Source organism: Artemia sp. Qi Xiang Cuo, chromosome 9, assembly GCF_049724085.1.
Source record: "Artemia sp. Qi Xiang Cuo chromosome 9, ASM4972408v1, whole genome shotgun sequence".
NCBI classification, from domain to species: Eukaryota; Metazoa; Arthropoda; class Branchiopoda; order Anostraca; family Artemiidae; genus Artemia; species Artemia sp. Qi Xiang Cuo.
Genome location: NC_142802.1, coordinates 16,346,843 through 16,360,197, shown reverse-complemented (window position 1 = coordinate 16,360,197; position 13,355 = coordinate 16,346,843). Strand labels below are relative to the sequence as shown.

The window sequence follows — 13,355 nt, the reverse complement described above, 5'->3', positions numbered from 1 at the left end:
GCTTATCCACCCCGACTAATGAAACTCTAGAAAATCTTTGTGTAGATTTAATGTTATCAATTGTCTAATATTATGACGGTGCATCCTTTGTTAGTGGAGAATTTAATGGAGTTAAAGCAAATCTCAGGGAAAGATGCCTCATAAAATTATTTACACTGTTGCACCCACTAATAAAATTTTGTTTTGACTGATTGTTCCAAAACATAAGTGAACTTTTGGCATTTTTCTCTGTTGTGGAAAATGAGTATCTATATTACGCAGCAACACTCGACTTGAATTATTCGTTGAATTCCAGCATAATAACTGGTACAAAATTTTAAACCTTGATAGGACAATTGTGGCCCACTGGCTGGACGCAGTCTGCTATTTTTCCAAGTAATAGACCAGATTCGATTGTAATGTCGCTGTGCTAGCAACAGTCTCCGATAATTCCAATGGCAATGCAGAGTATGAAGCAACAGGACTACTTGACAAAATCAACTGGACTCCTTTCGTTTCAACTTTACTCACAAGGGAAGATGCGTTAGTCAGTGTAAGTTGTTATCAGAGTAATTTCAATCAGAAACTATATCCAGGAATCAAAACCTCCACAATTTAAAACCGATGCTCTAACCAAATAAATTCAACCCATTTTCTTTCATCTCAAAGACTCCTTTCAAAACTTTGTGCTTTGTGACCGTGATATCAGTCAGCCAGTTAAATCCAACTCTATTAAACTTCTGTGCTTTGAGGTAATAGATCGTTTCAGGAGCAAGATTGATCACTGTATCGTGCAAAACATGTTTTTGCTCAATACTTTATCTGTCTTCGATCCCTCAAGTCCCGATTTTTCAAGAGTTTGAAAAGTGGAAAGGGTTGTGTTTCATTGTCTACGAATTCTTGATGTCATTGAATAGGCTATGAAATCCCAGCTTTCTCAGGAAAAGTTTTTTTTTTAAGTGATGTTTCGAAAAAAGATGTATTCAAAGCTACCAAAATTCTACCCAGCCTCATTTTTGCTTATTCTGCAGCGTTAAAATTGATAAAGCAAGTGGTTACTTTACCCCTGACTACTGCCAGTAATGAATGATTCTTTTCAGCATTAAGAGTTATCTGTGTTCTTAGTGAAAAGATATATTCAGTCAACAATGGAAAGTGATACACTCCTTAATTTTTCGATAATGGCAGTCGAAAATGGGAGGTAAAGATACTGCATTTAGATGGATTAGTCATGTGTTTCTCCAAGCAGAAAAGTCGTCACTGCTTTTTGTTTTAATTAGATTCCCCAAAGTTTTTTTTTCCTGTTTTTGGATCTCTATAATAAAAAAATCTTTGCGCCCGCACCGAAACTGTCATCAATCACTTTTCTGGATAAAATCATATTTTCAAGGCTTCTGGTTTTTTTTCTTACTTGTTTTCCAAATTTTTAATACTCCTGTGAGAATCTCACATTTTCTAAAAAGGTTTACCTTACTGGTTTGTAAAAGTTCCGTCAAACGTACACGTAATTTCGTTTATTAGAATATTTTTGGCTGGCCCATCAGAGAAACTCTTATTATATTGCTATGCTAATTTGCTAATTTTACGAAATAATAACGTAAAATCACTATTTTGCTAATGGTGTTGATTCCTCTTCACCATTACGGCGGAAAAAGGCAAGTAAGGATCTAATTTGATTTTTCGGCACATATTACATCAATGGCAACATTGCACTTAATAGTACAAATACAAAGAAAACGGGCCAGAGTTATCACATCAAGTTTACAGTACATATAAAACTATGCCTAGCTCTACAAAAATTAGATCTTTGAGGGGTTTGCCACTATTTGTTGAAGGATTTGTTGTAAGAGGCTATGGAAGAGGATCAAAGCAACTAGGCATACCAACAGGTTGGCTATGTTTGTAATAGGTAGGCCAGGTCTAGGCTAGCCTATATCAGTATTAATTTACTATATCAGTAAATTTTTTATTGTTCATATTATTGACTTATGAATAAAGTAAATATACCACTTGATGCCTTGTTTTATGCTCTTTCCAAATATAATGATCACTTTTGTCAGAAATGAATTTTGGTAAAGTTCTACCAAATCATATTATTGAGTTAGGACAAAAGTGAATACACCATTTGATGCCTTTTTTACGCTCATTAACGAATATAATAATCATTTCTATCGGAAATGAATTTCAGCCCCCCCCCCTATATATGCCCATTCAGGGTTCGGTTAGGTATAGGCCTATAGGTAAAGTTCTAACAAATCATATTATTGAGTTAGGACAAAAGTGAATACACCATTTGATGCCTTTTTTATGCTGATTACGAATCTAATAATCATTTCTATCAGAAATGAATTTCAGCCCCCCCCTATATATGCCAATTCAGGGTTAGGTTAGGTATATATAGGGGGGGCTGAAATTCATTTCCAATTGAAATGATTATTATATTTGTTGTCAGCATAAAAAAGGCATTGAATGGTGTATTCACTTTATTTCTAACTCAATAATATGATTTGGTAGAACTTTACTGGTATATAGGTCAATATATACAAAATCATATTATTGAGTTAGAACTAAAGCGAATACACCATTCAATGCCTTTTTTTATGCTGATTACAAATATAATAAGCATTTCTATCGGAAATGAATTTCAGCTCCCCTCCCCCTATATAGGCTATAGCCTACCTAACCTAACCCTGAATTGGCATATATAGGGGGGGGGGCTGAAATTCATTTCTGATAGAAATGCTTATTATATTTATAATCAGAATAAAAAAATGAATCGAATGGTGTATTCACTTTATTCCTAACTCAATAATATGATTTTGTATATATTGACCAGTATATATAGGGGGGGGGGCTGAAATTCATTTCCAATAGAAATGATTATTATATTTGTTATCAGCATAAAAAAGGCATTGAATGGTGTATTCACTTTATTTCTAACTCAATAATATGATTTGGTAGAACTTTACCTGAATTTTACCCCCACCCCTATATATACTAGGGTAAAAGACCTCTTTTTGGGAAAGACCACTTGGTAAATATTTACCAAATCATATTATTGAGTAACAACTAAAATGAGTATACCATTTGATGGCTTTTTTTATGCTGATTAGGGATATAATAACTCAATAATATGATTTGGTAGAACTTTACCTGAATTTTACCCCCACCCCTATATATACTAGGGTAAAAGACCTCTTTCTGGGAAAGACCACTTGGTAAATATTTACCAAATCATATTATTGGGTAACAACTAAAATGAGTATACCATTTGATGCCTTTTTTTATGCTGATTAGGAATATAATAACTCAATAATATGATTTGGTAGAACTTTACCTGAATTTTACCCCCACCCCTATATATACTAGGGTAAAAGACCTCTTTTTGGGAAAGACCACTTGGTAAATATTTACCAAATCATATTATTGAGTAACAACTAAAATGAGTATACCATTTGATGCCTTTTTTTATGCTGATTAGGAATATAATAATCATTTATTTTGTAAACAAATTTTAGTCCCCCCCCCCCCCTTTACATGCCGATTCAGGGTATATTTTTCTATATTAGGGAAATGGGGGTAAAATTTAAACTTACCTCTCATTTACATCAGAAACAAAATTTCCCCCCACCCCTAATGTAGAAATATATACCCTGAATTGGTATATATAGGGGGGGGGGGCTAAAATTCATTTCCAATAGAAATGATTATTATATCTGTAATCAGCATAAAAAAGGCATTGACTGGTATATTCACTTTAGTTGTTACTCAATAATATGATTTGGTAAATATTTACCAACCACTTTTCTTTGGCATTTTGAAAAAATAGCACTTTTCCAATTTTTCCAAAGTTTGTTGGAAAAATGGCAGGTAAATTTTTACCGAATCATATTATTGACTTACAAATAAAGTGAATATACCATTTGATGCCTTTTTTTATGCTGATTACAAATATAATAATCATTTTTGTTGGAAATGAATTTTAGCCCCGGGCCCCCCCCCCCCCTATATAACCTAAGCTAACTTTAATTCACATTTGGGGGTGAGGGTTAGGTTAGGGAAGGGGGGGGCTAAAATTCATTTCTGATAAAAATGATTATTATATTTGTAATCAGCATAAAAAAAGGCATCAAATGGTATATTCACTTTAGTTGTTACTCAATAATATGATTTGGTAAAAATTTACCAAATGGCATTTTGGGGTGGGGGTAAATTTTATTTCTGACATAAATGAGAGGTAAATTTAAACTTTCCCCCATCTCCCTAATGTGCAAATATATACCCTGAATTGTATAAATAGGGGTGGGGGCTAAAATTCATTTTCAACAAAAATGATTATTATATTTGTAAAGAGCATAAAAGAAATGCATCAAGTGGTATATTCACTTTATTTGTAACTCAATAATTTGATTTGGTAAAAATTTACCTGGTAAAAAGTTTAAACTTACCTCTCACTTACATCAGAAATAAAATTTATCCCCCCCCCAATGTGAAAATATATACCCTGAGTTGGTATATATAGGGGTGGGGGTAAAAATTTTTCTAACAACAATGATCATTATATTTGGAAAGAGCATAAAAAAAAGGCATCAAGTGGTAGCCTATGTTTACTTTATTTGCAAGTCAATAATATGAACAACAAAAAATTTACCCATTTAAATAGAGTTTGTTTTATCTATTTATAACCTACAAGTGACCCATTAAAAAGAGAAAAATATTGCAAAAGATAAGGATTGTGGAGTAGCTTAACAAAAGGGGAATAAGAGGTAAAAATTGTGAAAATGAGGTATAAGATAAGAACAAACAAAGGAAATTCAGTAAATTTTTGGCAGTTCATTTTATTGAGTTACAAATAAAGTAAACATGCTACTTGATGCTTTTTTTATGCTCTTTCCAAATATAATAATCATTTTAGTTGGAAATGAATTTTACCTCATCCCTACATATACAAATTCAGGATATATATTTGCACATTAGTGGGGGGGTGAGGGTAAAGTTTAAATTTACCTCTCATTTGCATCAAAAATAAACTTTACAGTAAAATTCTAGTTAAGCTACTTTTGGCTATCCTGGAAAGGGTTTAGTTTAGGGAAATTAAACTTTCAGGGATGGGTCTACAGGTTTAAAGTATATCCTTGGGAGGTATTTTGAAGTAACTACCTCCCCTCCTTCTCCCTCTAGAGGACCCTGACCTTTGATGACCTTTAAAAATCTGTGTTATATTTATTTATTAATACCAAGATACAGTAAGCTTTAACAAGCTTGTCGCACTAAAAAATTATAAAAAAAAGTCTATAACAATGTCAATGACATAACAAAAACATACAGTAACTGAAAACATTGAAAACAATATTACTGGAATATACAATAGCATACAAACTTAGCTGAAATATATCTGTCAATAATTGAAACCTACCAAAGACTAAGCCTATAAAATAACTGAAAACATACTGGCACAAATCAGCTAATACAAAAGTAAAAATATTCTCAAAATCGATTGTGGTAGGACCCAGTATAGAAATCTGTAGAGGCTAAACTACCTTTGAAAGAATGGACCGTGGTACTTGCAACTATTTCTGATGGAAGTGAATTCCAAGTCTTCCACACTTGGCTAGACAAACGAGTTTTGGCCTATTCTTTTCTGTGAACATGGTGGGTAAATTTTGTGATGGTGTTGACGGGTACTACTGTATTCTGTAAAAAGGAAAAAGTGAGTTGGGGTGGTATTATCAATATTCCTAACAATGAAGAATGCATTTATTAGATTGGCTCTATCACGTCTGAACCGGAGAGAAGGTAACTGTAGTCTTTGCATTCTTTGGTGGTAAGGTAGATGACTCAGGTATGGTATGAGTTTGGTGGTCCTACATTGCACTCTCTCAACCCTCTCTCTAACTCTCTTATTAAGGGGATACCATACTGATGAGCAATACTCAAGTATTGGATATACAGTGGATACATAAAGTGAAATCAGTGAATGAAGATTAAACTTAGAAAAAGTATGCCTTAGACATAATAATTGGTAATTTGCCTTATGGGTGATATCTGATACATGTTTATTAAATTTGAGACTTGAATCAAAACAAATCCCATGGTCACAAACATATTCCACACTTGAAATTAATTTACCAACAACAAAGTAATGGTAATGTTGAGGGAGTCTATGCAAATAGTGCACAGCATTGCACTTGGTTTCATTAATGAACTTAGAGTTTGCAGTACACCACTGGCCCAGAGCAACCAAATCCTCTTGAAGTAATCTCATGTTCACTCATGACTGAAAAAATCTCATGTTTACTCATGACTGACCTGTAGATTTTTACATCATCTGCAAACATTTTATGGTTGAACTCCTAACAATGCCTGGAAAATCATTGATAAAAAGGCAGAAGAGTACTGGCCCAAGACAACTGCCTTGTGGAACTCCACTTATGACAGACATAGGTAATGAAAGAGCATCACCTACTGCAAACTCTTGGTTTCTATTTGTAAGATAATCTGTTATCCATGCTTTAGTTTGTGGGCCAATACCACATAGTTGACATTTGTCTATGAGAAGTGTGGATGGAAATTTTGTCGAATGCTTTGGAAAAGTCAATATAAATACAATAAAAAAAAATACCCTTATCAGCCATCAACTGAAAATCATGAATAACCTCAAGAAGTTGCGTGTTACAGGATTGTCGTTTACGGAAACCATGCTGAGCAGAATGTCATAGATTATTTTTTTCAAAATGTGCCTGGATTCTACTCATAACTTTACTCATAATTTTCTCCATTATACCCAAAAAGATTCATGTATTTGAAATTGGTCTGTAATTATTGAAATGGGACTTTGAACCATTTTTGTACAATGGCCTAATGATAGTTCTTTTCCAAGCTGAAGGACATTTGCCAGATGAGAGACAGCGATAAAAGAGAAAAGTGAGTGGTCCAGCAAACACAGATGCAGGTTCACGTAACATCACATTAGAAAATCCGTCAATATCTAGTGTCTTTCCTTAATCAAAATTTTGGAGTGTCAGATAAACCTGCTGGACTGTAAACTCTGAATCAACAAATTCTTTTGTTAAATCTGGAGGAGTAAACTGAGTGTGTGTTTTGGTGTGTGTTTGAGTAAAAACTGAACCAAATACCTTATTGAGAAGTTGTGATTTTACAAAATCATTGTCTATAGTGAAAAAGTTTTGGGATCTATAAAGGAAGTGGATGATGGGGATTGTGAAACTTGATTCCTTCTCACATATTTCCAAAATCTTTTTGGGCAACTTTGGACTGATGCTATAACTTTTGACTCCACCTCTTGGCAATTTAAACAAAAGAATTTAGTTGCTCTATTTTTAGCTCTTTTATAATTTAACCAAAAATCAAAGGTTTTAATTCTTACATGATCACGCCACCTATCACCTTTTTCTTTTAGCATTTGTACAATATACCAAGGAAGGATCTGTCTATTTTTGAAAAACTGTCTACTAGTATATATTGGTACATATTGATCCTTACTTTCTATAAGGGCCAGCTTAATAAAATCAAAAGATGCATCAATAGTAGCATTACATGGCTGTAACTCCTCTTGTATAGAAAGAGATGAAATATAATCTGAAAATGCAATGTAATTTCCTCTATCATAATCATATTTGGGAGAATGATTTGGAACATCAGAACAACTTACAACACAATTTAGTGATATCACCAATACCAAATGATCAATTTTTGCTAGTGGTGGCAAAAACTCAACACTAGTAACGTTGTCTGGTGATTTTGTAATTACAAGGTCTAAAACTGAAGGAGTTGAATTAGCGCGCAAACGAGTAGGGTTTTGAATGTGCTGATACAAATAATGTTCTTGTAAAGTTTCTAGGAATTGATTTTCAAATGACTCATCAGAAAGTTGTGTTGTACCCAATGTCCAATCAATAGAAGGTAGGTTAAAGTCACCAACTACTAAAAACTTAGAACTAGATAAAGAGACAGTGGATAAATACTGCAATATTTTTCTATTATTAAATGAAGACAATTCACAAACACAAGGACTACGATAAATGACTACAATGGCTCTAAAAGCAATTGAGGACCCGGGTAATTTCACATCAATTACTACTAAGGATTCACTTATAATTGAAGAAATTGGGCCATTAACTTCAATATACTTTAATGAGGTATGAACATAAATGAAAATTCCATGCTTATAATTAGTATTTATAATGAGATTATAATCAGGCATTTTCTGGAAAAATACATCTGGGTGCTGATAATTCCTTGGTAGTGATTCTGCAAAAACAGTAATATGGGGTTTGTGGGTTGATATTAGGGCATGAAATTCATCAATTTTTGTAGATAAACAGTCTGCATTTGTATATAGAATAGTTAAATTACTTCGCTTGTTAATACTATGTATAGGCAGGGAATAGGTTTGAAGTACAATAAAGTTATTTTCAACTTCACAACTTTGCTCAATCCCAATTTATAAGGTTTTAAAGATATGCAAATACATTTCCTAAATTTTGAAAAAAAAACATTAATATGGCTTAAAATTCTACTCAAATAACAGAAATTGCATTTTCAGAACTAAAGCCAGAGAAAAAGAAGCTGATTACTAAAAATTATGGTAAAATGTTGTTTTGACAAAGTTTCAATGGGTCTAGACCTGTCATGTAGGGAAATAAAAATATATTTTGAATATTTAATAGACTTGATTTTCATTGACAAGAAGAACAGAGAGAATAAAGTGAAGCGAATATACTTTTAGGAATGAAATAAGTAAGTATTTGCACTTTTTTTTTAAAGAACTTTTTGTAGTGGTAAATATTTTGTTGTTCATATTATTGACTGACAAATAAAGTGACCACACTACTTGACCCCTCTTTGGTAAATTCCTAGCTGGCACTATAATTTAGTTAAGAGGAAAGTGCAAATTTCATTTGATGCCTTTTTTATGCTCTTTTGTAATTCAATAATCACTTCTGGGGAAAGTTGCATCTTGTTTACTTGTGATATGAAGTAAGTTTAAACTTAACCCTAACCCCCTAATGTATAAATATTTGCACTGAATTGGTATATATAGTGGTAGGGGCAAAATTCATTTGCTCAAAAAGTAATTATTATATTTGGAATGAGCATAAAAAAGACATCATGTGCTGTGTTCACTTTATTTGTAAGTGAATAATATGAACAGCAAAATATTACCTTCATGGTTTTTAGTAACCATTTCCTAATATAGAACTAAGTGTCACATGAAGGATTTGAAGTAAAATTTGCAAAGGATGCAAGTTAGTATATTTGAAAACAGCATAAGAAAATATAAGTGACATGCTCACCTTTTATCTAGCTAAATAATAAAAATCCCTGGTAGTTAAAGTACCTAATTTTCTGTTCTCAATTAATTTGCTAGTTAGAAAATGTATACTACTTGATGCACCTATTTATGGTCTTCTCTCAATTATGCTAATTGCTTACCTTACAAATTCTATTTTCAGCCCTAAATGTTACACCTTGTTTAGTTTTTTCCTTTAGTAGAACTGAGATAAAACTTACCTCTTCATTCATAATCCAGAGCTAAGTTGATGTTTCAGTCATCTATCCCACATGCATTGATTTATTCTGATTTGAATCAATAAACTTGACAATTGATACTTGTTTATTTTTGCTATTTTACTTGCAGGTGAGTTTTGAAGTATAATGAGACAATTTTTTGTTTAACAAAATTTGCACAAAGTGGGTCAAAAATTACAAGACTTTTAAGCCACAAAATAAAAAATCAGTTCTTCCATTTATATAATTTATCACTTCTATTATAAGTATGCTCCTCCCCTCCCTCTCCTTAATGGATACTAAATTAAAGTTGATTGCAATAAATCAATAGTTGTGAAATACATGACTGCAAAATTTCAATGTGGCATTAGGTCTGGAGTCAAATGGTAGGCTTTCCTCTTGAATATATTGGACAAATAAAGGACCAAAGTTTGACTTTAAGGGCTTAAAATAGGCTTGTAGCAATTAGTAAACTCAGAAAAAGTATTAAAACAAAGCCCCTGTACCCAGGCAGTGCCTAATCAAAACTAAGAAAAACTGGTAAATTTGGAGTTTTTTCTATTACTTGGCTAGGTAGAATGCAAACATGCCAAAAAAAATGCATCTTTTTATGCTCTTTAAAAATTATCTAATTGCTTTCTTTGCAACTTGTGTTTTGAATTCCTAAAAAGACTATTAAAATTATGCCTTGTTATTATTTGCCTGTAAAAATGGATACTAAAAATTTAGAAACCACTTTTTAAAGAATCATAAACACCTACCTAACTTAATAATAAAAGTTTATTGCTTCACTTGACCCCCTCCCCTGATTGATGATTATATAACCAATGTTAACAGTCACATTATTTTTTATACTAGTGCAACTCTTTTCTTCCTACCAATTGATTAGTAATACCATAAAATATTAAGCCAGAAATAGTCAAGCTATTGAAAAAGATAATTTGAACATATATACCACATATAAACGCCCCCAGAAAATACCCCTGTGGAAAATAAGGCTTTCCAAATTTTAAAATTTTATTTGAGCTTTGTTTTTTTATTTTCCTTAGGTGGAAGGAATTTTGGTACTTGTGTATTATATGCCACTCACTCAAGTTTATGCTGTGTAAAATTCAAGAACAAACTGGTTTCTTTATTTCTTTGTTAGTTTCTTTTAGCTTAGCATGAGACAAGACAATTACAAGTGATAGAATAGTTGGGAAATATACAGTCTGGGCTATATATTTGCACATAGGGGAGAGGGGGTAAAGTATTTGGACAGTTTGAAGTCCAAAAATAATTCTTAGTTCACAATATGGAGAATAATTGTACCTAACACATTTTGCTTGCAGAACCACTATACTTTACCCCCCACCCCCCCTAATGTATAAATATATAGCCCAAATTTGTTTCAAAAGTAACAAAGAAACCAGTTTGTTCTTGAGTTTTACACATTGTAAACTTGAGCAAGTGATGTATAATACACAAGTACCAGAATTTTTCATGGAGAGAGAGCTGGATTTCCTGGTGTTATTTAAAAGAATCAGAAATTAAATTTCAAAAAACGAATTTTTTCAACTGAAATTAAGGAGCAACACTAAACATAAAACAAACAGAAATTATTACATATACAAAAGTGGGCTGCCTCCTCCTCAAGACCTTGCTTTTTATGCTAAAATTTTTTTTAGAATTTTAAAACAAAGTTTATTATTCTAATTAAATATCCATTGTTTTTCAGGAACCATTCTTGAAGAATTAGGACGAAATTCAGTACTTCAGTGTAAAAAGCATAGTCTCGTGGAAGGGGCAACTCCTTTATATATGTTAAAATTTATGTTTGGTTTAAGTTTTGATGTTGCTCCTTACTTTCAGTTGAAAAACCTTTTTTTAATTTAATTTCTGATTCTTTTTAAATAGCACTGGGAAATCTGGCTCTCTCTCTCCATGAAAAATTCTGGTACTTGTGTATTATATGTCCAGGTGTGCAAAAAGTTCCAAAGCTGCCAGTAGCAGAATTCTAAAGTCAATGCTTTAGCAGCACAACTTGTGTTTTGACTGCTTTGAGGAAAAAGTATTTTTGTACATAAAATTTACAGAAAAGTAACAAATGTAACTTAGTATAGCTTGAAGTTAGAAATATCAATAGTTTTCTGAATCACAATTAGCATTGTTATCTAATTCAGTGGCAAGCTATATACTAACCATAAATATCATACTCTATCAGTTTATTTTTACTATTTTATCAAAAGTACTGTATCATATTTACTCTAATACTGCTAGTGGATTTTAGTATTTCAAGTCTGAATTGTACTGTATATAGCTTACTGCTGTTACTTTATGGATGGAGTTGTACACTTTAATGCAATTGGTCTTGTAAAAATAATGCATACCCAATTGCATTCTTGATACTCATGGATCACAATACTACAACTATAAAAAGCACCATTCGATTTTCTGGGAGAACAATATTGATCAGCAGCCTGGCAGTCACATGCATTATGAAGCTGTAATTTTAGTTTTGCCCAAATCTAATCCCCATTATAAAGATAAATTGCTGGTACATAGTAGTGTGGCTGTCTTGAACAACTAAACTTCCATGCTCCAGCTTTCCCATTACCTGCTTTAACTGTATGTACACCTTGATAGCTACCAACCCTTTTATGATTCTTTCAATTGACAAATAAACAGTTTTGAGAGAATTTGTTTATTCATGCACAATTTGGATAAATATTCACTTTCTGTTCAAGAGAATTGGAGTAAGTAAAAACTTGTCCACAAGGACAAAGGATAACAACAACTTAAAATTCAATTTTCACATGGAGACATTGAAGCGCAAGGAGCTTTTAGTTTGAACAATTTTGAAAAAGCTGTAGCGTGAAAAGAGATAAATCTGTTCTTGCAGAAGAGAAGAGACGTATATTTTGCAAAAAAGATATTTAAGGAAAGATGTCTCGTTTGGTAAAAAAAAGAATATAAAAAACGAAAACAGCTCTTTGTTGCAGGGGCAAATCTAGAGCAAAATCTTGGTGAGGTCCAGTGACCCCACCATCTTGGCTGTAAGGGGGGCTGGGGTCCCCCTGGATCTGCTGGTGGTTTTTTGTTTTGTAGTTGTTCTTTTTTAGAGTTTTGGTTCCTTTTGGGTTGAGTTACTTACAGTTCATTACCACGAACTGTTTGATCAATCTTCAAACACAGATATCAGGTAGCAGAGTCAGAAACAAAGACCATGTTTGTAAACAAAAATAAGTCTGAAAATAATATAAAACTTTAGAAGAAAACAATCTGGAAATAATAACCAAATTTTTACTTTTGTCTATAATATACAATTTTTTATGAATCATATTTTGGGGTTACTTCTGTTTTATTCAACTATTCCCCAAATTTGAATATAATCTTTAGCTTAATTATGTCTCATTAAGAGGGACTGCAATTTTTACAATAAGAAGATTGTACTTAGGAAAAGTTTTGAATGGTAAATCCAATTCTACCATGGTTTTTGTTATTCTATTGTTTTTATCTCAGGATTAGCCTTCATACAGGGTTAATAATAGCTCCAGCATTTGAAGTTGTGGAGGTAGGCCTAGGTATTTAAACAAAAATTCCAATGCCCTAATTTGAGCAGAATATCTATTCTGTAAAATTTCATCCACATACTTAACAACTTTCCTAGACCATGAAAAGATCTTAGACTCTAGTTGAACCACTCAGTCAAGCATGGATGCCCGCCAAAAATATTTCAGGGGGAGGGCACCTGAGTAGTAGTGGTAAGGGGAGGAGGAGGAGGGGAATACGTTTGAACATAAAAGGTTATATGCAAAATAAAATCCTCAAGGAAAAAAGAAAAGTACTTAATTTTTACATATGGT

General features: G+C 32.6%; 1 protein-coding gene across 1 annotated transcript in view; it reads left to right on the top strand.

Annotated features, from left to right (window-relative positions):
- The first annotated feature begins 1,725 nt into the window (after positions 1-1,725).
- Rfk (Riboflavin kinase) overlaps positions 1,726-13,355 on the top strand; it is a 34,336-nt gene continuing 22,706 nt past the window's right edge. The window contains exon 1 of the mRNA XM_089094311.1: positions 1,726-1,868. Within this exon, the coding sequence (XP_088950437.1) occupies positions 1,760-1,868 (109 nt within the window). The 5' untranslated portion in view covers positions 1,726-1,759. The remainder of the gene's footprint in view (positions 1,869-13,355) is intronic.